Below are 26,616 nucleotides of genomic sequence, written 5' to 3'. Positions count from 1 at the left end.
ACAATACAAAGATGTTTTTCTTTTTAAAAGAAAAGAGCAGTGCCCGAAGGGTTACAATGCTTCTATTAAAAACATAAGACAAGTAAGCAAAACTTTCCAATCTTGACTTTGGAACTCACAGGAAAATTATGTTTACTTATTCTAGGTGTCTTTGATGCCACCCCTTTTGTTTTCATGACCTCAAACTTTTGATCAATGGAGGACTTTTTTTGTTGCTGCTCACACCCTGGGGTACCAAACTGGAGTGACCAAAGTCACTTACCGAAACAAACTTCTCAATTTGTTTCCGACCCTTTTCTGCTGTGAATTCTCCATGAGTGAGCCACTTAATGTTCTTGATGGGGTTTCTGGCTTCTGCAAACAAGGTAGAGGTGTGTTAGTTGCCTGGTAGTGTGCTCTTACAGCAACGAGACAATTCTTTAGACAAATAAACCAGAAACTTACCTTCCACAAATTGAACAGCGGCAGCCAGAACACCCTCAACTATAGTCCGAGCTACCTCACCTGTCCCATCGTCTTTTTTTTCCTCTACCACAGGCTTTTTCTCTTTGACTTCTGGCACAACTTTCTTCTCTTTTGTTTCTGTCTCGGGTGACTTCTCTTTTACCTCGGGTTCAGCCTTCTTGTCTTTTATCTCTTGTATTCGCAGAGACTTGAATCCCTTTACCTCAAGCAGAGGTGGCATGTCTTTCTTCTGTCTCATCTCTGGCATGAAGATCTTCTCTTTAAATTCTGGAACAAGTGGCACAGCTGGCACGACTGGCGCAGCTGGAGCAGCTGGAGCAGCTGGCGCAGCCGGTGCAACTGGCGCAACCACCTTTTCCTTTGGTTCTACTGGTGGCACAATTTTCTTTTCTTTGGCTTCTGGCACTACAGGCACAACCACCTTTTCTTTCATCTCTATTGACATAATCTTGTTTTCTCTCGTGTCTGTCACAATTCTCTTGTCTTTTACGTCTGTCACAAATGTCACCATCCTTTTGTCTTTCGTCTCTGGCTTCTTGTCCTTGGGATCTGAGATCGTCACAGTCTTCTTTTCTTTTGGCTCAGACACACTCTTTCTGTCCTTCTGATCTGTGACGATGGTCACAGTCTTTTTCTCTTTCTGATCTGTTACAGTCTTCTTTGGGTCCGCCGCAGTCTTGCTGTCTTTTGGCTCTGTAGCACTCTTGGGCTCTGGAGCATCCGGTTTCTTTGCCTTGGCTGCGTTAGTGTTCTCCACAGTCTTACCCTTCTGGGGTGGGAGTCTTTTTCTGTTATCCATTTTATTTTGCCTAGATTAAAAAAAATATTTATGTGCGTGAATGTTTTGCTTGTGTGCATATCTTGCAGCAAGTGTATGCCTGATGCCTGCAGAGCTTAGAAGAGAACATTGAATTCCCTGTAACTGGAGTTACTGACAGTCACATGCCACCATGTGGATGCTGGGACTTCAACCCAAGTCTTCTATAAGAGCAACAAGGGCCATAAAACAGAGTCATGTCTCCAATTCCTCCACCCTGTCCATTGGAAGATCAAAATACTCAGGCCACACCCGCTGCCTCTTGAGAAGAGACTAGGGGTGAAGGGTGCTAGTCAGACCTTTTACTACCGACCCTTTTGATCTGCTTGCTGAGATGGACCTTACTGAAAACCAAGGATTTTCCATGCTGCAAACTGAGAGAACTTAAATCGAAATGCAACAGAGGAATTCCTAGCTTCCTTGAACCATAACTCCAAATACTGACTCTAAATGCCTCAGTTCATGCTTTGAACAGATAAGGGGTCGAGACTAGTTTAAAATTCAAATTTCATTTTTTAAAGACTTATTTATTTTATGTGTGTATGTTCTTGTCTGCATGTACATCTGCACATCAGAAAGAGGGCATTGGATCTCATGACAGTTATGAGATGGTTGTGAGCCACCATGTGGGGGCTAGGAATTGAACTCAGGGCCTCTGGAAGAGCAGCCCGTTCTCTTAATCACTGAGCCATCTCTCCAGCCTCCAAATTTCATTTTTAAATCTGTGTGTGGGTTTGCTTGTGCATGTGAATATGGGTGCCTGGAGATGCCAAAGGAAGACTAAATTGCCCTGGAGCTGCGGTTATGAGGGGATGTAAGTCACTTGATGTAGGTGCTGGGAACCAAACTTGGGACCTCTGGAAGCTCAGTACATGCTCTTAACCACTGAACCATCTCTCCAGCCCCAGCACGACTTTTTTAAAAAGTTGTGAGTTGAGGGAATAAAAGTGTATTCCAGTAGTAGGCCATTTATCTAACCTTGAGAAGCCTTGGGTTCCATCTCTAGCAACACACAACACACACACACACATACATATACTCTCTCTCTCTCTCTCTCTCTCTCTCTCTCTCTCTCTCTCTCTCTCTCTCTCTCTCTCACACACACACACACACACACACATGCAAGCACACGTAATGAATCAAGAGGCAAGCTAGCAGATGAGTGTTTTCATCTTGAATTTTCCAGGTATATAATTCTCAAAGATCCCAGGCATATATTATCTCAAGGAAACTATTATTTTTACCATTTCTTTCCCGAACATGTTATGTCACTTGTGCTTAATTAGCTTTGGTTAACCCTTTCAAAAATGTTAAATGGAGGTCAAGATGATGAGTATTCTCCTTTCTGTCTGGATTCAGTGGGGCTCTAGAATCATTTGGGATGACTCTGGTTTATGTTCTGAGATTTGAAGCTGGGAATAGTGACAAATATCTTTCATCTTAACTTTTGGGAGATAGGAAGAGTGCCGCAAGTGTTGCAGGAGGCCTCTTGTTGGTTCCTGGCTGCTCAGAACCCAAATAATCACACAGAAACTGTATTAATTAAATCACTGCTTGGCCCATTAACTTGCTTTTTTTTTGTTTTTTTTTTCGTGACAGGGTTTCTCTGTAGCTTTAGTGCCTGTCCTGGAACTAGCTCTTGTAGACCAGGCTGGCCTTGAACTCACAGAAAACAGAGATCTGCCTGCCTCTGCTTCCCGAGTGCTGGGATTAAAGACATGCGCCACCACCACCCAGCTAGCTCTAGCTTTTATTGACTAACTCTTTCATCTTAATTTAACCCATCTCTGTTAATCTGTATATCACCACGAGGTCGTAGCCTACCAGGAAACTTTCAGCATGTCTATCTCCTGTGGCTCCATGGCGGCTCCCTGACTCTGCCTTCTTCCCAGCATTTACTTCTTTCTTTCCCGCCTACCTAAGTTCTGCCCTATCAACAGGCCAAGGCATCTTATGCTACATAGTGACACCCTGCTTTAAAAAAAAAATAAGTGAACGGAGCTAGAGATAGCTTAGTGGTTAAGAGCACTGGCTGCTCTTCCAGAGGACCCCTGTTCAATTCCCAGCAACCACCTGGCAGCTCATAACTGCCTGCAACTCCAGTTCCAAGGGGTCTGATGTTCTCTTCTGGTCTCTGCAGGCATCAGGCACATATGTGGTGCACAGACACATGCAGGTAAAACGCTCATACACATAAAATTTTGTCCCTGTTTGAAGGAACAGGAATGTTTTTCTTAAAAAAATCATAAATGCAGTTCGAGTTTTCCAAATACCTTCAGCATTTGCTGATACCGTTAACAATAACTGAGCCTTAGCTTTCTCAGGACTGTGGACATAATAGGGGTGTGTCCATCGGGAGTTCTGTTTTTTCCTTTTTACATCTTTCCTCTTGAGTCTTGAAACACTTCTGAGAAATCATTTCTAGCTTGTAAATCATTTCTTGCAGGCAAATCTTTTTTTTTTAATTTAAAAAATTTAGTTTTTTTGAGATGGGTCTTTTATAATTTATTATTTTTAAAAAGAAGAACTATCTTTTTTCATTTTACATACCAATCCCAGTTCCCACTCCCTCCCATCCTCCCATTCCCTTCACCTACTCCCCACCCCACTCCCCATCAAATCCTCAGAGAGGGCAAGGCACATTGCTTTGGGGAAGGTCCAAGGCTGTCCCTACTATATCTAGGCTGAGCAAGATATTCATCTGTAGGAAATGGGTTCCCAAAAAGCCAGTACAAGCAGCAGGGATAAATCCTGGTGCCACTGCCAGTGGCCCCTCAGTCTGCCCCAGCTATACAACTGTCACCCACATTCAGAGGATCTAGTTTGGTCCTATGCTGGTTTCTTCCCTGTCCAGCTGGAGTTGGTAAGAGAAGGGGTCTTATTATGTAGCGTTTGCTGGCCTGGAGTACCCCGTGTAGACCAGAATGGCTTTGGACACACAAAGATCCATCCACCTGCTTGATTAAAGGTGTACAACCCCATGCCAGCCTCCTTGCCAGCAAACCTATAAATGAAAGGGAGGGGGGTGGCAGCAGGTGTTTTTCCAAACTGAGCTCTTTATTTTTCTACAAATAAAGCTCCCAATTTTGGGATATTTTATGTGCCATGTTTCATTTAACTACCACGACCCTATGAATGAGACAGACACTGGCTACTTTCCACATCTTCTGTCTCCTGCTTTGCTGGAAGGCTGACGGGAGTAGACCACATGAAATGGCCCTCTAGTGTCCTAGGGAGGTCACATGCCAGGAAGAGCATGTGGACCTGTGAGAGGAAAACTACATTGCTTGCTGGCCCCCCTCTATGGAATACCTGTGACTGGCTGGCTGCCTAGAGAAACTTCTAGCTTCTCTGGGCTGCTGTCTTACACAACTTGTGTCTGGTTCCCTCCAACTCCTACAAGCCTCAGCAAGCTGAACTCTGTATGTCTGTACTATGGCCGCATCTTTGTATTTCCTTGACCAACTATCCTAATTTTAGTATGCTGAGTTTTTTTGATTGTTTTGAGACAGGGTTTCTTTGTATTTCCTTGACCAACTATCCCAATTTTAGTATGCTAAGTGTTTTTTTGATTGTTTTGAGACAGGGTTTCTTTGGTAGCCTTGGCTGTCCCAGAATTCACTTTGTAGATCAGGCTGGCCTCTAACTCACAGAGATCCTCCTGTCTCTGCATCCCGAGTGCTGGGATTAAAGATGTGCAACACCGCTGCCCGGCAAATAGAATGCTAATTTTTAAACATGTTGATTTAGTTCAGTTGACTGAGTGTATGCAAGTGTACTGTGTATGTGCAGGAGACTGTGGAAACTAGAAGAGGGTGGGATCCCCTGGAACTAGAGGATTTTTTTTTTGAGACAGGGTTTCTGTCTGTGTAAAAGCCCTGGTTGTCCTGGAACTAGCTCTTGTAGACCAGACTAGCCTCAAACTCACAGAGATCCACCTGTCTTTGCCTCCTGAGTGCTGGGATTAAAGGTGTGTGCCACCACTGCCGGGCCTGGAACCAGAGTTACAGGCAATTGTGAGCCAGCTGATATATAAGATAGGAAAAAGAAATGCAAAAATATTAATTCACAAAAGGCTTCAGGGGCCTGTTTTCATCTTCATCTGGTCCAGATTGTGCTCCTTCTTCCTGCAAGCCTCTTTTTTTTCAGCTCCTTAATGGGAGGGGGCATGGGTGCTCCAACACACATGTGGAGGTCAGAAGACAACTTGCAGAAGCTGGTTCTCTCTTTCTACCACGTGAGTCCTGGGGACCACATTTATGCCCTGTGCCATCTCACTCTTGCTGCAAGCCCCTTTCATGAAAGACAACCCTTTGTTTCCTTTTTTAGCATCATTGGTCCTAAGTGTATGGTGGACACTGTATAAGGCAATCAAATTCCATATATATATAATAGATATATATTATATATAAAGCCCTGCATATCCTTTAAACATTCCTGTAATAACTACAGATAACTACAGACTCATGCTCATTTAGGCCTTGATATTTTCATTTTCCGCTCCACTCCCCTCCACCTCAGTTGTCCTCTTGCGGCAGCTGGCGTCTTTCCAAAGCCCACCTTTGGCTACATAGCAAGTTTGAAAGCAGCCAGCCTAGGTTACATAGATTCTCTCATCTCCAAAGTAACAACAGCAAACCAAAAAGGGAGGGCTTGAGGAAGGAAAGAAGGAAGGGTTTTAACTTCACCCATCTACGGACACATCAGTCTTAGGTGTCCCTCCCACTGACTTCTTTGGGGTCTGGGTAATTAATAGAACCACTCCAGGTCCCCAGTTGAGGCCTCCCCCATCCCAAAGAAACTCCGGTACCTAAATGAGTAGATTCCTTTTTGAAGCAGGCTAAAGCCAGGGAAGCTTTAGCAGTTCTTGCAGGGCTTTGCCCCAAGATTCCTGGAGAGAATGTTTACAAATGCTGCCATGGCAACGACGGCTCTTTGAACAATGGGAAGCTAAGCACATGTGCCCCAGTCAATAAAAGCAAAGAAAGCAAGAGGAGGAACACACATTCTCCTTGCCATTTGGCCTCAGTACCAGAACTGAGCTGTGTGACGCAAGCTCAGCTTCTTCCCAGGACATATGAGCTTTCAGGGCAGTGCCTGGAGGACTGGTGATGCCGCATTCCTCAGCCAAGAAGCACTGGGCCTTTGTATGCTCTGCAGGTTACTGCAACAAGCTATCTACTTTCTGCAGTGCCGTCAGAATGTAGGTACCAGTGTTTCATATTTGGATGAAGCGAGGCACAGAGGATGTCATGCAAATTGCTGAGAGCTCAAACCCAGAACTATCTGACATCAATGACCACAATCTCATCTTTTCATGCCCACATTCTGAGGTTAGGAGCTCTAATATGTTCAACTATTCTGAAAGATGTATTTTGTGCATGGAGGATGAGAGAGTAGAACAATGATATCTGTACAGACTCAGACAGTTTGCTTTGCACTTTTCTTTTTCCATTTGTTGTTTTTTTGTTTGTTTGTTTTTTGAGACAAGGTTTCTCTGGGTAACAGCCCTGGCTGTCCTGGAACTCACTCTGAGACCAGGCTGGCCTTGAACTCATAGAGATCCACCTGCCTCTGCCTCCCAAGTGCTGGGATAAAGATGTGCACCACCACCCAACTTTTCTCTATTTCTTGTCTACAAAATAAAGATGATCATGGCTTAGAATAGAGGGTGTTGTCCTTTTTAGACAGTGTCTTTCTATAGAGCCCTCCCTCCCTCTCAACCAGGGTCTCATGTATGGGATCTGAACTTGCTACACAGCAGAGGATGGCCTTGAACTTCTGACCCTAAGCTATGGAATTCATGCAAGCTGCCAACTGACTTAACGTTCCAAAATCCCCGGGCGGTTCCCAAGTGGCCTGCCCAAGATTCCTGGGTGGTTTCCCGAGCAGCTAGCTGCGGGAAATGTTGGCGAGTCCCCGGGGGCCTCGCAGAGCAGCGGGGCAGGTGCCAGGCCCTGGAGTGGCTCGTGGCAGGTCCTAGGTCCCACCACCCGAGTGGCGGTGGGTTCCCAACGGCAAGCGGGCGCATGGGTAGGGACATGTGACAGACACATAGTATGAATCAGAACTGAACCTTTACTACTTAGAGGAGAGAAAGAGAGAGAGACAGAGAGACATGTGCACACGCACACCAAGAGGGGACAGCGAGAGAGATTCAAGATGGTGGGGCAGGGGTCAGAGGTCACTGGGAGTGGGTGTGGCTTGTCCCTTAAAGGGACCAGAGACCAAAAGAATAACATTCCCACGTCTTCCTTACAATAAAAAGCAGAAGATTAGACACCACAGTTTGAAGGAATTGGGGCGGCAGATTCTCAAAACTGCTTCTGGCTGATTGTGGGAATCGTCTTCGGGGGGAGGGGGGGCTGGGAAGGCTGGGTGCTGGCCACATCCTGGCATAGCTGGTCTCTTTGCTTCTGACTGGTGTCTGTGGCATGGAAATTTCTGGTGTCCCTTATCCTGTTTAAGGTATTGGCAGAACAAAGAACAAAGTTAAATTAAGGGAAAAAAATTTTTTTGGACCAGGGAATTGATGGGTGTAACTGACCTGTTTAAGATCCTTTAATTCGGCTCCCTGGAACTCACAAGAATTCCTTGGGTTTGTGAAAACAGAAGTTTTAGACACATGGAAGGCAGCATAAGAGAGAAATTTGATTTGAAATTTATTTGGTGTGGTAACCTGGCAAAACCTCTCAGCTATCAAATTGTCAGAGATCTTTGAGAAGGATAAGATTTTACTTGAGTTACTGATTAAAAAATGACAGAGAACTTACTTGGATGGCACCCAGAGCTACTCTTTGGGGCCCTCCATGGTCGCTGAAGGTTGCACTTGACCTTTGCTGGTTAGCACCAGGCCTGCCAGGCTCCAGAAGATCCTGTGGGCTAAGAAATCTGTAGGAAGACAGGCCTACCTTGACCTGAGCAGCTAGGCTGTCGATTCCAGTGATTCCGTCCACATCTAGAAGTCTTTAGTTTAGACGAAAGGCAGTTTTGCCCAATGGTCAGCGCTTGGCAGTTGAAGCAAACTGCAGAAGGATATTGTTCTGCGCCCATTTGTCTTCTTTGGAGGAAGCAGAGTGTTGCTGCTAAGGAGCCAACCTGTCTCTTCTTGTTATGAAAAGTTTTTTAATAATTAAATACTTAAATATCACATTCCCCGGATCTCTGAGCAGTTGAGGGCTATTTATCAGGCATAGCTGCAGCATAGAATCTGTCTGGAAGGTTGGATCTGAGCTTGACTGCACTGGCTCTTAACAGGTAAGATCCACACTCGTAAAAAGAGAGAAAGAAAGAAAAAACTGCTTGTAATATAAGATTAGTGGCAGAACTGACAATGGTAGAGAACAGCTTAATATTAAATATAAGGCGTTTCTGTAAGAGACTTAAGAGTACATACCAGTTTAAAATACGAGACTTATGATTTTGTAGTCTGAAATGAGATGTAATGAGCAATTATTATACACAGAAAGAGTGAACAGGAATTGGACAACATGGATGCCTTTGATGGACCCTATCAAAGGCATGCCATTGTACAAAACATATGTAACAGGGTTAACATGAAGAGTTTAGTGAAAACCGGGTGAAAAGACAGGGTATGCAGAAGTAAAAGTGGGAGAGCTTGGTCACCTGACCTGGCTCTCAGCCAAGATGGCCATAAAGTCACCTGACCCACCTGGCCCTCAGCCAAGATGGTGACAAAGTCACTGGACCCACCTGGCCCTCCACCAAGATGGCGACAGCCACGTGTTGTATGAAAAAAGTCACAATTTTTGAGCTGTAAGGATTTGAAGCTTAATGAGAGGGACTTAAAGGCATGATCTGCTCTGTTGCTGAGCCGCCATGACATAACAGAAGCCACAGAGGGGAGGGGCAAAAGGCTGGAACCGAAAAAACTGCATCATGCCATAGCTGGAATTGAAAAGCCGGCTGGAATTTTAAAGGCCAGGGAGCCGGTTGCTATCCAGAGCCAAAATCGTGAAAACCCGCAAAAACAGCGTGAGCACCCAAGACCACGTGGAAGAGCATCTGCTATCTGCGGGTGGGGTGCTATGGTCTAGCTGGATTCTGGTGACCCAGAAACCAGGGAGGCTGGGGGGGGGGCTGCTCCGAGTGGTGATTAACAGATGAACAAGTGTTGTGCTTTCCTGTTGCTTTAAGGGACAAGCCACGCCCACTCCCATTACCTCTGACCTGCCCGCTGCCATCTTGGGCTCTTCCTTTTCTGCTTCCTTGACATGCGTGCTTTTTATTATAAGGAAGACCTGGGAATGTTATGGTTTTGGTCCCTTTAAGAGACAAGCCACACCCATTCCCCTCCCCATCCGCTGAGGCAGGCTGATCTTCAGCTTCCGGCCTGAGCTTGTTCTCTTTTCCATCTTCCTCTGGGAGAGGCAGCTTCGCTTCTGCCTCTCTCCCCACTTCTCTGCTTCCCCCCTTCTTTCTCCTCTTCTCTCTTCTCTCTCTCTCTCTCTCTCTCTCTCTCTCTCTCTCTCTCTCCCCCTCTCTCTCTGTCCCCCCTTCACCCTTCCTCCTTCTTAACCCCCTGAATAAACATTCAACCTCACCCTGCATGTCGTGTCTATCCATGTTTCTGTCTTCTGCCCACCTGCCATGTGTCTTCCTGCCTGGAACCAGCCATTGCTCAGGGACCAGCAGCGGTCTCTTCCTGGGGCCCACTGCCTGCTGCCACAGGGCCCGCTGCCTGCCACCACATGGCCCACCACCACCATTTGGGACCTACAGCATTTCTGCTGCCTACTGCCACCGGGGATCTTGCAGCATTTTTTTTAAAAAAGAATAACAAGAAGAGAAAAAGGAAAGAGAGGAAATGGGAAAAAAAAGATAAACTAAGGGACCCTGGGTCCCTGGTCAAATGCACTGCACGGGAAGTGCATAGTGCTAAGGCGGGCAGACCTATCCCCAGGACCCATCCAAACATGACTCCGGGAAAGGAAAGCAACCATAGCAGAATGGGGAGACACTCACCATTGAAGCCATCCGGGAAGCTGGTGGTGGTGTAAGACTTTAAGACAATCCTGAAGCCATTTTTGACAATTCTGAATCCTCTCAGCCTCTGTGCCATAGTGCTTCCCCTCCTCCCCTGGGAACCAAGGACCTAACAGCTACACTCGCACGTATTCAGTTCCTGAACAATTACCCATATACGTATGTTTTGGTTCGGTCCCCTGGGAAACGGGGTCAAAATGACCTCTTACCTCATCTGATCTGGCAACAGCTCTCCAGTCAATTATTGGTAATAGTCCTTTCAAATAAGCCAATCAGAATAGTCAAAGAACAACCCCCTTGCTTCTGTGGCCCCTTTAAAAGTAGACTGTAAGCCAGGCGATGGTGGCGCACGCCTTTAATCCCAGCACTCGGGAGGCAGAGACAGGCGGATCTCTGTGAGTTCGAGACCAGCCTGGTCTACAGAGCTAGTTCCAGGACAGGCTCCAAAGCCACAGAGAAACCCTGTCTCGAAAAACCAAAAAAAAAAAAAAAGTAGACTGTACCAGCTATTCGAGGTCCCTCGGCTTCCCGAATGCTGGGGGACCCTGTCATGACAGAATTAATAAATTCCTCATGCTTTTGCATCGGCTGTGGTGTGTGAGATGGTCCTGAGGGCGACTCCTTCTCAGTGTTTGGACGCTAGAGTCCAACAATGGGAGTGGAAAAAGAACCCAGTTCAGGATATCCGAGTCACGTGGCACCAATTAATGTTCCAAAATCCCCGGGTGGTTCCCCTAGCAGCTATTGGCGGGAAATGCTGGCGGGTTGTATCCTCAAGCTCGAGATCCCCATATGTCAGCTTGAGGGCAGCATCATGCCCAACTTTGAATAGGTTTTCTTTTGTCCTTCTATTCTCTCTCTCAAATTCTCTCTCTTCCCCATCTCTCCTTCCCTCCTCCCTCCTCCCTCCTTTCTTCCTATGGTGTGGGAGTTCCTTCTGTTTGAGTGTTGCTTTCATTGGTTAATGAATAAAGAAACTGCCTTGGCCTAGTTGATAGGGTGGAACTTAGGTAGGTGGAGAAAACAGAACTGAATGCTGAGAGGAAGAAGGGCAGAGTGAGAGAAGTCATGGATCCTCTGCCAGAGATGGACGCTGGTTACAATCTCTGGTAACCCACTGCTACATGGCGATACACAGATGAATGGAGATAGGTTAAACTAATATGTAAGAGTTAGACAATAAAAAGTTAGAGCTAATGGCCAAGTAGTGTTTTAATTAATACAGTTTCTTTCTTTTTTTCTTTTTTTTTCTTTTTGGTTTTTTGAGACAGGGTTTCTCTGTGGCTTTGGAGCCTGTCCTGGAACTAGCTCTGTAGACCAGGCTGGTCTCAAACTCACAGAAATCCACCTGCCTCTGCCTCCCGAGTGCTGGGATTAAAGGTGTGCGCCACCATAGCCCGGCAATTAATACAGTTTCTGTGTGGTTATTTCAGGTGTTAGGTAGCAGGGTGGCCGAGACAAACAAGCAGCCCCTCTCTACAACACTCCTCCCTCCCTCCTTCCCTCTCAACCAGGGTCCCATGTATTCCAGGCTGGATCTGAACTTGCTACGTAGCAGAGGATGGCCTTGAACTTCTGACCCTAAGCTATGGAATTCAAGCACGCTGCCAACTGAGTTGCATCCTTAGACATGAATAGGGTGTTTGGACTTTTCTAGTTGTTGACTCTTGTTTTGTTTTTGAGACAAGTTCTATGTTAGCCCTGTCTGGCCTGAAATTTGTTATATAGACCAGGTTGGTCTTGAACTCACAGATATCTGCCTGCCTCTGCCTCAAAGAGTTGCTTTGCTGCTTTTTAAAAAAATGATAATTAAGCCCAGTTATTTATATGAAGATTAAAAGCAGTGCCAGATACATCACATACTTTCTTTATAGTGGTTGATAATATTCCTGGCAGCATCATTAATAATAATGATGTGTTTCTAAGATTTATTTTATTATTTTATGTGTATAAGTGTTTTTTACCTGAATGTATGTATGCATACCACATGTGTACTTCATGTTCATGGATGCCAGGCGACTGTGTTGGAGCCTGATGGAGGAAGGTCATTGGCTAATAAAGGAACTGCCTTGGCCCATTTCATTGGTTAGAAGATAGGTGGGAGGAGTAAACAGAACAAAATGCTGGGAGGAAGAGGAAGTGAGGGCAGACTCCACAGCTCTCCTCTCCGGAGCAGACGCCTCAGAGAGACGCCATGCCCCGCTCCCGGGCAGACACACGATGAAGCTCCGACCTAGAATCTTCCCGGTAAGACCAGTGTGCACAGATTATTAGAGATGGGTTGATCGGTATATCAGAATTAGCCAGTAAGGGCAAAAGCTAAAGGGCCAGGCAGTGTTTAAATGAATACAGTTTGTGTGTAATTATTTCGGGGCATAAGCTAGCCGAGCAGGCGGCTGGGGTGTTGGGGACGCAGCCCCGTCGCTCCATATTACTACAGGAGCCCCTGGATCTGGAGTTACAGACTGTTGTGAGTTGCTATGTGGGTGCTGGGAACTGAACCTGAGTCTTCTGAAAACAGTAAACACTCTTAACTGCTATACCATCTCTCCAACCCTATAGTAGTGACATTTTAAAAAATATTTTTATTAACGTAATTTCTTTATTGAATCTTTGGGAATTCCACATCGTACACCACAATTCCACTCACCTCCCAGTCCCTCCATATCCTCCCCACACCCTGAAGTGCCCCCAAACAAAAATTAAAAAATTAAACCAAACCAAACAAAAAACAAAAATAAAAACAACAAAAGAACAAACAACCATCCAAAAACCAACCAAACAAACATAAAAACCCCTTTGTTCCTCCATCATTCCTGCCTCTCCAACACCTCTTCATCGTCCTGGTAGCACTGGGAGCCAAGGTGTATCACACAGTCTACCCTTTTGTCCCATCAACTTTACTTGCAAATGTTTTCATTGCAATGAGTCCTTGACCTGGTTCAAGGCCTCTAGTTTCTGGTACAGCATCATCACTGGACCCTCTCCAAAACTCCTCTAGGATATCCTGTGGCTGCCCCAAGTCATGGAGAACAACATCCCTTCAGGAGCTCCAGCAGGTCCTAGATGGCGTAGATGTTAGGGCAGGCCAACCCAAGGCCTGACTGTGGGTTTGGGTGGTAGCTGAACTGGTCATTCCAGGCCACCAGGGCTGTCCCCCTCAGGCGAGGGGCAGAGCCAGCTCCCCTGTACCCATGCCATCAGGGTCAGCTCTCCCCTACCTGTTATGAGGGTTGGGGCCAGCTCTTGCTGCTGTGCCCAGCAAGGGGCAGGGCCAGCTATCCTAGGGCCAGCGAAGAGCAGAGCCTGCTCAGCATGGTTCTCTGATTCCATCACACATGGTTCCCATGGCCCCCTGAGGGGTCACAGGCCCCAGATATCGACACAGGCCTTAGTTGCAGTAGGACCACGGACCCAGATATGGCCCTTGGCAACAGCTTGGCTCTGGGTTGAAGCACAGGCCCTCAGATCAGGATGGTTCTTGAGGTGGCACACCATGTATCCCCCCTCCACAGGCCAGCCCCAACACCTAGGCCACAGGTTGCAGCCCTGACCCCAGACTTCCATATAACCTTTGGTGGCAACCCAGAATGTGGCTGCAGTGGGACCACGGACCCAGACATGGTCCTAGGCAACAGCCAGGTCTGGATGTCACCATTGCCCCAGGTGTCAGTGCAGGTCACTAAGATACGCACAGCCCCAGTGGCATCATGCTCTTTAGACACTAACACAGCCCCAGATCTTGGGTATCCATGTGGCCTTCAATGGTAACAGGAACTTCAGACATCAACACAGACCCTGGTCACAGATCCAGACATAGCCCTCAGCTGCAGCTCTGGCCTGAATGTCACAATGGCATCAGGTAGCAATGCAGGCCACTCAGATCTGCATGGCACCAGTTTTAGTATGTCCCTCAGCCACCAACATGGACTCAGGTGGCTACCTGATTGTGGGCATTCACATGGCTCTGGGTGGCAACATGGGCCACAGACTTCAACACAGACTCTGGCTGCGGTAATACCATGGACTCAGACATGGTTCTTGGCAGCAGCCTGGGTTTGTTTGGACATCACCATGGCCCCAAGTGACAGACTGGAATGGCCCCTATGGCAGCCTGGCCCTTGGAAACCAACACAGCCCCAGGTAGTGGCACAGAACCCAGGAATCTGCACGGCCCTTGATGGCAAGGAGCCACAGTCATCAACACAGGCCCTGGCTGCAGCAGGGCCACAGACCCAGACATTGCCCTTGTCAGCAGCCTGGGCCTGGATGACACCGTGGCCTTGGATGGCAGCATAGTCCACCAAGATCAGTGTGGGCTCTGGTGGCAGCTCAGCTCTTGGACGCCTATATGAACACTATTGGCAGCTTCAGACACTGGGCATCTCTGTGGCCTTTAGTGGTGACATGGGTCATGGTTGGCCACACACAGCCTGACTGTGATAGGACCATGGACCAGACCTGTCTCCTCCTCACTGCCTTCACTTCTTTGGCTCCACATACTTCCACAGCCCATGAGTCATTCTGCTTCCCTGTCTTTTCTATTTCCCCACTACACACTTGTTCATCATAATGGGATCCACCTAAGCATGGGCCCATGGCTATCTTCCTGCCAGTCCTGGTCCTGAGGATTCCAGGCTGGTCTTTGGGTGGCTCACACCTGCCTGAACCAGAGGGCATCAGATGAACTAGTAGTGACATTTTTAATGAAGCGAGCTTCGCTGATGAGGTAAAGATCTGATGACTCTTTATCAAGCTCTAGTCTCACTAGCCCAGGAAATACTCTAGTTTCTGAATCCCTGCCCAGCACCATGCTGTGGGTGTTCGGTGGTTGTTCACTGTGACACAGATGATCTGCATTGGAGCAAAGAAAAGAAATGCTCCCTTCAATGTCTTTATTTTGCTTACGACAAAAAAAAAACCCCAAAAAACAAACAAACAAAAAAAAAAAAACAATGCCGAGCTCAATACCTGGATGACACCATGTACATCAAGTTTCCACACAGTGAGATCCTGCTGACGAGATGGAGTTCCAGACAGGTGAGCAGAGGTGGTGAAGGGGGTGTGGATGTAGTGAGACAGTGTAGGAAGAACCCATTACATGCTGGGTTCCATCTCTAGCACCATGATAAAAGAGGAAAGAAAGTAGTAACTTCAGAGCTGGGTGGGATGTTAATGCACACCTGGAACCCCAGCCTCTGGAAGCAGAAGGATCACCACAGATTAGAGGATGTGGAGGCCCCAGGACAGTGCGTGAGAGACACATAGAGGACCTAGTGTGAGAATTTGGAAGTAGGATTTTTTTTTTAAGGTTTTTGTGGTGGTTTGAATGAAATGTCCCTCATACCCCATATTCTCAGGCATTTGAATACTTGGTCCCCAGTTTGGGCGACATTGGGTAGTGGTGCAGGAGAATTGTCTGTATTCTGTCAGTCATGTTATAAATAAATGCTGATTGGCCAGGCAGGAAATATAGGCGGGAAAACCAGACAGGAAGTAGAAATGATGCAATGAGAACAGGAGAATTCTGGAAAGGAGGAAGCTGATTCCTCCCACTCCTGCGCAGACCACCGAAGCAGCAGGATGTGATCTGCCCCACTGAAAAAGGTACTAAGCCGCCGGGCGGTGGTGGCTCACGCCTTTAATCCCAGCACTCGGGAGGCAGAGGCAGGCGGATCTCTGTGAGTTCGAGACCAGCCTGGTCTACAAGAGCTAGTTCCAGGACAGGCTCCAAAACCACAGAGAAACCCTGTTTCGAAAAACCAAAAAAAAAAAAAAAAGGTACTAAGCCACATGGCTAACATAGATCAGAAAAATGGGTTAATCAAGATGTGAGAGTTAGCCAGTGAGAGGCTAGAGCTAATGGGGCAATCAGTTTATAATTTATGGAGACCTATGCGTGATTTACTTTGGGGCTAAACAGTTGTGGGTTACCAGGTGGGACAGAAACCCCAACAACAAACAGGACCCTCCATGTTACAGGGTAGAACTAGGAGGTGTGTCCTTTTTTTTTTTTGTATTTTCGAGACAGGGTTTCTCTGTAGCTTTGGAGCCTGTCCTGGAACTAGCTCTTGTAGACCAGGCTGGCCTCAAACTCACAGAGATCCACCTGCCTCTGCCTCCCAAGTGCTGGGATTAAAGGCGTGCACCACCACCGCCTAGCAGGAGGTGTGTCTTTGATGGAGGAAGTACGTCACTGGGGAAGGATTTGAGAGTTCAGACCCTCGCCATTCCTGGTTTGCCCTGTTTCCTGCTTGTGGTTTGAGATGGGAGTGGTGCGGGACAATTGCTTATATTCTGTCAACTATGTTTCAAATAAATGCTGATTGGCCAGTAGCCAGGCAGGAAGTATAGGCAGGACAACCAGACAGGAAGTAGAGACCGGGCAATGAGAACAGGAGAATTCTGAGAAGAGGGAAGCTCCCTTCAGAGTCCTGCGCAGACACCGAAGAAGGACAATGTGATTGCCCCACTGAAAAAGGTACCTAGCCATGTGGCTAACATATACTAGAATAATGGGCTAATATAAGTTATAAGAGTTAATAAGAAGCCTGAGCTAATGGGCCAGTTTATCATAAATATAGACCTATGTGTGATTTCTTTGGGGCTAAATGGCTGTGGGACCTGGTGGGAGGACAGAAACCAGGCAGGACAGAAACCCAGACAACATGGGAGCTCACAGCTATTCTTGCTGCTACGCTTGGCTCTTGCTACCATGTTTCCCTATCATGATGATGCTGGACTTCTTTTTTTCAAGACAGGGTTTCTCAGTGTAGCCTTGGCTGTCCTGGGACTCACTCTGTAAACCATGCTGGCCTTGAACTCAGATCTGTCTGCCTGTGCCCCCTGAGTGCTGGGATCAAAGGAGTGCATTACCACTGCCTGACTCAGAGGTGGAGTTTTATCCTTCTGGAACCATAAGCTTCAAATAATCTTTCCTTCTACAAGTTGTCTGGGTCATGGTGATTTTATTACACAATAGAAAAGTAATTAATATGGTTTATTTTTATGCATGTGCCTGCATGTATGCCATGTGTGTGCAGGTGTCCTTGAAGGCCAGAAGAGGATGCTGGAGCACCTGGAACTAGAGTGATGGGTAGTTGTGAGTTGCCATGAAGAGGCTTGGAGCCTAGCTTGGCTCCCCTGCAAGAGCAGTAAACTCTCCTCATTGTTAAGCCATGTCTCCAGCCCCTGGGAAGGAGATTCATGATGGTCAGAGAAAGACGTGAAGGCAAGTAACAGGTAATGCCTTATAAACAAGATAGACCTTCTGCTGAGCCGTAAGAGGTCTCCCAGCAGGATAACCAGGCTTTTTCTCTGTAGCAGGAGCTGAAACATCAGCACCTGTGCCAAGCCAAGATGCAAACCAATTCTGGACATCTAGCCTGTAGTGCTAGCAATTAGAGGCCTCTCGTGCAGCGCTAAGTGCACATTCTTCCCAGCTCTGCCAACTCTAATGCCAACTCAGGTAAGTGTGGAGGAGTGTGGAGAGCAGACTAGGGGATAGCAGACTAGGGGATAGCAGAACAGGGGACAGTAGAACAGGGGACAGCAGTTAGAGGGGCAAGAAGGGCAGAGGAGAAGCTATGCCTTGGAAGCTCAGTCATCATTCCTTGCCTGGGAGGCCCCATTCCTCTACTCGGCCACCTCTCTCCCTGCTCCCGCCCACCCACTCGATGTGCCTCTAGTAATCAGGGTGTCTGACCTCTTCAACACTCTACGACTCCATTTCTGGCCTTAACCATACATAGCGCAGGACTCCACTGGCCCATGGTTCATTCATGCTCTGGCATTTACCTGCGAGAAGGTCAAACCTGTCTGTACACAAGGCACAATGCCCCCTCATTCCATGGGACACTGGATTCTAAGGGAAGCTGCCTTTGCCTATGGCAGGCCAGGCCAAGGTAAGTCTGTGTCCGTTATCTCCCAAGGACAGCTGCACATGCCCTGCATGGCTTACCTGGCTGTACTACCTGTGCTGTCCAGTACTGGACAGAACTGCAGGGAAGAGAGCAAGCGAGCACCTTGCTTGCTCTACGTGTGGGAAGTAGAGGGACTATCAAGGATACCGTGTTCACCAGAGAGTGCTGGCGAGATACTTGCAGGTTCCCACGGCGTTAGATTCTTGAATTGAGAAAAACCCAGAAACCGGCCCTGCATTAGTTTGCTTTCTGTCTATCACTGCGATAAAACACTGACAAAAACGTGGGGAGGAAAGGCTTTGTTTGGCTTACAAGTCCCAGTTTCAGTCCATCACCGAGGAAGTCAAGAGCAGGAGCAAGAACCGTAGGAGAAAGCTGCTTACGGGCTTGCTCTCCATGGCTTACTCGGTCTGCTCTCTTCCACAAGCCAGGACCACATGCCCAGTGGCGGCACCATGCATTGTGGACAGGATATTCCCACATCAACCATTAATCAAGAAAATGCCCCACAGGTTTGCCCACAGGCAATCTGATGGGGGAACCCCTCACTCTTTCCAGGTGATTCTAGCTGTGTCAAGTTGACAATACAAACTAACCGACACAAGCCCCTAAGCAGGAGTGGACTACATCAGAGCACATGGAAGAGGGGATGGGGGGGGGGACATTGTGAGAACCTTCTTCAGGACTTCACACATTAGGCCTTAAATTTCCCTTTCCACGTGGGTCCCTTCATTCCTGGGAATTTTTTCCTGGCTTTTCCCTCACTCTTCCCTTATAGCAGTGGTTCTCAAGCTGGGGGTCATGCCCCCCACAGAGGTAACAGGTCAGATATCCTACATATGAGATATTTACATTACAATTCAGAACAACAGCAAAATTACAGTTAGGAAGTAGCAACGAAAATAATTTTATGGTTGGGGTCCCCACAACATGAGGATCTGGATTAAAGGGGTCCGGCATGAGGAAGGTTGAGAGCCACTGCCTTTTTACTGTCACAGGACACTCTCCCGTCTGTCTTCTAACCCTCCCCACTTCTCCACGTTCCTTCCTCCTCTCCTGCCCAGTCCTTGCGAAGCTGATGGTTCTCAGCAGTGAGGCCAGCTGATGTCATTCTCTTGTCAAGTGGATCCAGTCAGCCAGTCTGTACCCAGTGGGTACCTGCAGCATTAGCACACGGCACGAACTGTGACGTAATGGTAAATCCGATTTCTTTCCCACCATGCCTCAGTCTAGTTGGGAAGGGACAGTACTGACATTAAAAAGTAACTTGTAGTGTAATCTTTTTTTTGGGGGGGGGCACCACCCAGCTCCCAAGTAAATCACACACACAACGCCTTATTTTTTATTTATTTTTTGGTTTTTTGAGAGTGTTTCTCTGTAGCTTTGGAGCCTGTCCTGGAACTAGCTCTGTAGACTAGGCTGGCCTCGAACTCACAGAGACCCACCTGCCCCTGCCTCCTGAGTGCTGGAATTAAAGGCGTGAGCCACCACCGCCGGCTATAGAGGCTTATTCTTACTTATGAATGCACAGACTTAGCTTGGTTTGTTTCTTGCCAGCTTTTCTTAAATTATCCCAACTACCTTTTGCCTCTGGGCTTTTTCCTTTTCTTACTCCTGTGTATCTTACTTTCAGTCTCACTCTGGCTCGCTGGCTGGCCAGTCCCTGATGTCCTCTTTGCCTTGTTCTGTTCTTCCCAGCCTGGCTTCGCCTTCTATTTATCCTCTCTGCCTGCCAGCCCCGCCTATCCTTGCTCCTGCCTCACTATTGGCCCTTCGGCTCTTTATTAGCACCAGCAGGTGTTTTTTTGACAGGCACAGTAACACAGCTTCACGGAGTTAAAAGATGCAGAGTAAACAAATCACACACCTGAAAATAATATTTCCCAACCGTAACTAGCAGTTGACTGTGGTGGCGCATGGGGTGTAGAATATCTTTCTACCAAGGACTAAATCAGAAGATGATACAAAAGGTGGAATGGAAGCCAGGGCCTTGCAATTGCTAGACAAGTCCTCTATTACTGAACTACATCCCCAGGATGCCAACTAGAATCTTGAACTCTGTGGGATCCACTCAGAAAAAAAAAAAAGAAAAAGAAAAAAAAAACAAGGGAAAAATGTTTCCATATTCTTCTAGCCAGTTTTGAAGAACTATAAATATCTTAATATCGATGATGCCATTCAAGAAGTATTAGATGCTCATGCAGAGATGACTGTTTGGTATATATTACATCAGTAATTTTACAGGCCTTTGTTTTTTAATTTATTTTTTTTAAAAAAGCTATCTAATTTTATATATCAATCCCAGTTCCCACTCCCTCCCCTCCAACAGGTCCCTCCACCTTCCCCCCTCTTAACCTCCATGCACTCCTCAAAGAGGGTAAAGCTTCCCATGGGGAGTCAAAAGAGCCTAGCACATTGTTTGAGGCAGGACCAAGGCCCTCCCAACTATATCTAGGCTGAGCAAGGTATCCCTCCAAAAGAATGGGTTCCAAAAAGCCAGTATAAGCAGTACAGATAAATCCTTGTTTCACTGTCAGTGGCTCCACAGTCTGCCCCATACAACTGTCACCCACATTGAGAGAGCCTAGTTTGATCCTAAGCTGGTTCCCTCGCCATCAGGTCAGTGTTCGTGAGCTCCCATTAGCTCAGGAAAGCTGTCACAGCGGGTGTCCTCAGCATGGTCTTGACCTCTTAGCTCATATTCTCACTCCTCCCACTTTTCGACTGGACTTTGGGAGCTCAGCCCAGTGCTCAGCTGTGGATCTCTGCATCTGCTTCCACCAGTTGCTGGATGAAGGTTCTATGGTGACCTTATTTAGGTTTCTAAGCAACTCTTTAAAGATAGTAACTTCAAAACATATTGTACTGGCTAGTTTTATGCCAACTTGACACAAGCTAGAGTCATCAGAGAACCTCAATTGACAAAATGTTTTTGTAAGATTGGACTGCAGAGGGGCTGTAGAGATGGCTCAGAGGTTAAGAGCATTGCCTGCTCTTCCAAAGGTCCTGAGTTCAATTCCCAGCAACCACATGGTGGCTCACAACCATCTGTAATGAGGTCTGGTGCCCTCTTCTGGCCTGCAGGCATACACACAGACAGAACATTGTATACATAATAAATAAATATTTGAAAAAAAAGAGAAGTTTAAAAAAAATTGGACTGCAGACAAGCCTGTGGGGCATTTTCTTAATTAGTGATTAATGGGGGAGGGCCCAGCCCATTGTGGATGGTGCCACCATGGGCTCATAGTCTTTGCTCTATGAGAGAACAAACTAAGCAAGCCACGGAGAGCAAGCCAGTAATCAGCACCCCTCCATGGCCTCTGCATCAGCTCCTGCCTCCAAGTTCCTGCCCTCACTGCTTTTGATGATGAACTGTTGTATGGAACTGTGAGTGAAATAAACCCTTTCCTCCCCAAGTTACCTTTGGTCATGTTTCATCACAGCACCTACCAAAACCTCATCACTGTAAAAGAAAAAGGAGACTCTCCAAGAAGCCACACCCACACTCTAAACTGTGTGTTTAGATACATCTTAGTTTCTTCAGAGTGCTTCTACTTCTCTCTCAACCCCCACGCTTATGACTGTATCAAAATAGCTTTAGTAAACTCCAACTTTACTTCGTAAGAAGGAAAATTGACTTTAGATATTTTTTTAATTTTTTATTCGGCATTATATAACTTGCGCATAGTATATAATATGCTGCATTTGCCTTTTAGCAAGAACAGATGATCATAGCTGAGTAATTTCTTTCATCAGCCAGGAAAATGCTTCCTTAATCAATGTTCTCCAAGCCCTGTAAAACAGTTTGAAAAGGAGAATGTGAGGATCCTGTTCCCATGAGAAATGTACCATGCTGTTGATTTCCAGTGTCACAGAATGACACTGTTAGTAAAGCAAGTGATTTACCATTCCACATTTCTCTAACTGCAACAATAGAAGCTGAATTGGATTTCATAATCCTTTTTTTTTTTTGCTTTTTTCTTTTTTCGAGACAGGGTTTCTCTGTGGTTTTGGAGCCTGTCCTGGAACTAGCTCTTGTAGACCAGGCTGACCTCAAACTCCCAGAGATCCGCCTGCCTCTGCCTCCTGAGTGCTGGGATTAAAGGCGTGCGCCACCACCACCCAGCTGGATTTCATAATCCTTGAATAAAGACCTTTGAGCCCCCACCCCTTTGAGACAGGGTCTCACTCCATAGTCCTGGGTGACCTCAAACTCACAGAGATTCACTTGCCTTTGCCCTCAGAGTGCTGGGATTAAAGGTGTGTACCACCACACCATGTCTGGCCTTTTCTCTCTCTTTTTTTGGATAAGGTCTCATGTAATCCAAGTTCATCTTAAACTCCCTATGTAACCAAAGGTAAACTCCTGATCCGCCTGCTTCCACCTCTCAAATGCTAGGATTGTAGAGTGCACACTATACCTCGTTCACTTCATTTTCTGACAGCAGCAAACATATTATATATATGAAAAGCCCTTTTCTTCGCCCTAACTAGAATTACAGTCAAGCAACTATTCACTTCCTGGATCCTCATACACAGGCCCCTCCATAAATTAGAGGACCACTACACTGTCTCACAAAACAGCACCAAACACAAGGCAAATACTATTATCCTCATTCAAACTCGTCATAAACAATGAAGCAGAAACTCAAAGAAGTTAGAAATCACCCGATTCTACCTCAAGAAAACAAAAACCACTTCTTTAAGTCAGTCAAATAGTAGCAAAGCCAAAATTCAAGTACAATGACCCTAACTCTAAAACCTTTGCTCCATAAATATGCAAACCTTCTAAAGAGGGCATAGTATCATATATCTGTAATCGCAATCCCAGCACTCGGGGAGGCAAAGGCAGGAAGTTTGCTCTGAGTTCAACTTTACTCTAGGCTACACAGCAAGCTCCAGACCAGCCAGAGCTATGTAGCAAGTGTCTGCTTCCAAAGAAAAGCAGTATCAAAACCAAAAAAAAAAAAAAATCATTCACAATGCTTAAGACTCTACTAGAGATAAGTAATGAAAGGAACATAGTCAGGGGAGATGAAGCCACTGAGCAGCAAAGCACGGACTTTTTAAAGGCAGCTACTTACTATCTACCTTCTCGTCCATAAGAGTTGATTCTCAGCCAGCATCAAACTGAGCCCTGCAATACTTTTTACTCATTCTAACCATGCTTTCTCATCTATAAAATGAACACAAAATTTACCTAAGTTCATTGCGGGGAATCTGTAAGCTAGGGGCAAATACAAAGTGATTTAAGAAACTGAAAGAATTATGAGGGTGAGAGGCACCTGCATGCAAACCTGTCAACCTGAGTTGGATTCCTGGATCCCACAAGGTTGCAGGAGAGAACTGACTGCCTCCAGATTGTCCTCTGACCTCCACATGCAACCTGCATTCACACACAAACACATGCACGCACACACAACACACAAACAAATAAAGTTAAAAGTAATTAAGAAAAAATTATCTTACAAGTTAGGAAAATATAGCATTAATCTGAGTAATATTAAAATGCTACTTGGCTATTTTTGACCTATAAAAATAACAGTTTCTTAAAACCCAATTATGCATAAAATTATATTCTTTTCTATGTTTTATGAGTAAGATCTTTCTATGTAGTACAAGTTAGTATCAAACTCATAGATTTTCCCTGCCTCAGCCTCCCAGAGGCTAGGATTACAAGCATGTGCCACCATGACAGCTATATCAATTCTTTAAACAAGGTTTAAAAGGGCTGGCAAGATGCTTCCATAAGTAAAAGTGCCTGACACCAAGACTGAGGAGCTGAATTTGATCCCTGGGACCTACATGGTGAAGGGAGAGAGCTGACTCCCACAAGCTGTCCTCTGAGCTTCATATATGCACCATGGCACACACACAGAAGGAAGAGAAATTTCAAATAAATAAACAGCCAGGCCTGCTACTACACACATTTTATCTCAGCACTCAGGAGACAGAGGTAGGTCAATCTGTGAGTTCAGCCAGCTTGGTCTACAGAGCAGGTTCAAGGCAAGCCAAAGCTACATATTCAGACCCTGCCTAAAAAAGAAACAGCAAACAAGCAAGTAAATAAATGGGAGAGTGTCGTCCACGTACACATTCAGGGGAAGTGTACCCACACATGTACGAATGCACACCACACACACATACAACACACCAACAAAGACCATTTTATGTATAAAAGACGGCATACTTCACTAGAAAAAAACATGCCAATTAAATGAGTACCGTATGAACTTAGGCAAGGAAGTACCAGAACACACTGCAATCTTTCAGTCATCTTACCTTGGACACATAGTAGCGGTTGACTCCAGAGACACGTCTATCTCTTTCCATCAAATACCATTGGTAACGAAAGCGACCAACTCTTTTTTCCTTCAAGTAAAGGATAATGCAGTTTATAAATGGGTGACCCAGTAAAAAGGGTTTTCTTGAGTGACAAAGTAGGGGTTGAAGAGGTGGCTCTGTGGTTAAGAGCACTTGTTATCTCTGGGTTCTCAATTGGTTTCTCAGTACCAACATGTTTTGTTTTGTTTGGGGGGAGGCAGGAGGAGACTAACTGCCTTGAACTCCATTCCAGAGGAGACTTGATACCCTCTCTTCTACTCTCCATGGTGCACACAGATAGAAGCAGACACACATACATGTAAATAGTAATAATAAAATACATTTCTACAAAAAGAAATAATTCGCTAGAAAACTAGAATCATTGCTGAAACAAAAGCAAAACCAGACCATCAATACCATTATTTTTTGGGGGGCGGGGCACTGATTTTCTTTCTTTGTTTTCTCTCTCTCTTTTTTTGGGGGGGGGGGACAGGACCTCATTACGTTCTGGGCTCTCCTGGAACTCACTATCTAGCCCCAGGTTGACCTCCAGTCTTCCTCAATCTCCTTGCCCAAGCTTCCTGAGTGCTAGATTACAGGCTAGAGCCACCAAGCCCAGCCGTTTTATTTTGCTGCTGAGCCAGTGAGATGGCTCAGCAGGGAAAAGTGCTTGTTGCCCAGCCTGAAGACTTGAATTAGCTCTCTGGTACCACGTGGTAAGAGACAACTGCTCCCTGCAAGTTGTCCTCAGATTTCTGAAGGCTTGCACACACACTAAATGGAAAGTTAATTTTTATAAGATAAAACAATTGGCAGCTGGGTGAGGCGGGTCATGCCTGTAATGCCAAAACTCTGGAGGTAAGAGCAGGAGGATCCACAAGTTCAAATCCAAGCAAGCCACGTCGTAGAGAATGCGAAAAATGAAGGAAAGAAAAAAAAATCTAGCTGTTGCTTTGTAACTCTAACAAACAATAAAGGTTAGAGTACACCTGAAAGAAAAGTCCAAACCAAAACAGAAGTCCAATTATAATCTGACAGTACTCTAAGGTCGCTGGGGAGGCCTAGGAAGAGGGAAAACGAAAGCCACGATGTGAGTTCCTTAAGGCTTACACATTCAAGTGGGAAGCTGAAAAGGAGGCAGGATTGATTAAGGATACATAACACACAGCTACGGAAACATGAATGTGGGAAATTAAGCCAACAGAGGGAAGGTGTCGGACGGCTTAACGGGTAAAGGCCCTTGCCCTAAGCCTGCGGACCTGGGCTGTATCCCCTGGACCCACATGATGGAGGGAGAAACGCAATTCTGGCACGCTGAATTCTGATGTCCGCAGGTGCGCCTGACACGCCCACACCCCCCCCCCCCCCCAAACACGTAAAAAGAAAAACGACCAGGAATGGAGAGATTGCTTATTGGTTCAGAGTGCCAGTCGCTCCCGCAGAGGACTTGAGTCCGATTCCTGGCACCCACTTCTGCTGGCTCCTACCCTCCTGCAACTTCAGATCCAAGCGACCCGGTGCCCTCTTTGGATCTCCGCAGGCACCTACGCTCGCGTGCACAAACAGTCACCCAATCGGTTTCCACAGGAGATGAATGATGGGAAGGAATGGGGACACAACTACCTCCTCTTTCCTCGGTCTAGGCAGTAGGGCCCGGCTCTTGCACGCTACCTTGCTAACTGCCAAACGCATCGTTTGCCTTTTGGGCCACTCTTCCTCAACCAAAACCTAGCTATGTTCTGCTAAAGGAAAATGTGGAGTCCGCCGAGTCTCCGCTTTCAGGCAACACGCAAAGGAGGACAGAGCGGAGCGGCAGCGCATCCAAACGGCCACCGTAGTCCCATGGTCCACAGAGCCCGGCCGCGGCCGCCTTACCTTGCCCCCGTTGGAAAACTTGTGGATGTACGCAGTGGACACCCCGGGGATGGTCAAGCACACGCCCATAATGGCGAGGCCAGGCAGAATCTCGAACCACATCTCCGAACCGTAACTCGCACTCCAAACCGCAACCGGCTCCTCAGAGGTGACCGGCTTTCACCTTCCTTCCGGCTGCACGCAGAAGGGGGCGGTGCCTTGTAC

At 46.5% G+C, this 26,616-nt stretch overlaps 2 protein-coding genes across 3 annotated transcripts in view; both read right to left on the bottom strand.

Annotated features, from left to right (window-relative positions):
* The window catches only part of Akap14 (A-kinase anchoring protein 14), a 56,373-nt gene extending 50,193 nt beyond the window's left edge, over positions 1-6,180 (bottom strand). For both annotated transcript variants that reach the window (XM_075957203.1, XM_075957202.1), the window contains exons 1-3: positions 6,093-6,180; positions 445-1,274; positions 263-354 (exon numbers count right to left, since the gene is read on the bottom strand). In XM_075957203.1, coding sequence (XP_075813318.1) covers positions 263-354; positions 445-1,264 — 912 coding nt within the window. In that variant the 5' untranslated portion in view covers positions 1,265-1,274; positions 6,093-6,180. The remainder of the gene's footprint in view (positions 1-262; positions 355-444; positions 1,275-6,092) is intronic.
* A 15,677-nt stretch (positions 6,181-21,857) lies between these two features.
* Positions 21,858-26,600, bottom strand: Ndufa1 (NADH:ubiquinone oxidoreductase subunit A1). The gene is made up of 3 exons (XM_075957794.1): positions 26,413-26,600; positions 24,496-24,585; positions 21,858-22,006 (listed from the first exon to the last, which is right to left on the bottom strand). Exons 1-3 carry the CDS (start codon positions 26,512-26,514, stop codon positions 21,986-21,988), a joined length of 213 nt encoding a protein of 70 aa, XP_075813909.1. The 5' UTR covers positions 26,515-26,600; the 3' UTR covers positions 21,858-21,985.
* Between the last annotated feature and the right edge of the window lie 16 nt (positions 26,601-26,616).

The sequence above is a fragment of the Microtus pennsylvanicus genome, chromosome X, assembly GCF_037038515.1.
Source record: "Microtus pennsylvanicus isolate mMicPen1 chromosome X, mMicPen1.hap1, whole genome shotgun sequence".
Taxonomy (NCBI): Eukaryota; Metazoa; Chordata; class Mammalia; order Rodentia; family Cricetidae; genus Microtus; species Microtus pennsylvanicus.
The sequence above is the reverse complement of the archived record's forward strand: the minus strand, read 5'-3'. Positions and strand labels throughout refer to the sequence as shown.

Bases quoted from the DNA above. Each gene is read 5' to 3' on its own strand.
- Ndufa1 (XM_075957794.1), bottom strand. From the start codon at position 26,514: ATGTGGTTCGAGATTCTGCCTGGCCTCGCCATTATGGGCGTGTGCTTG. The intron at 24,586-26,412 runs GTAAGGCGGCCG...CTTTACTTGAAG, and splicing joins AGTTTTCCAACGGGGGCAAG to GAAAAAAGAGTTGGTCGCTT. The intron at 22,007-24,495 runs GTAAGATGACTG...ACTGTTTTACAG, and splicing joins ACCGCTACTATGTGTCCAAG to GGCTTGGAGAACATTGATTA.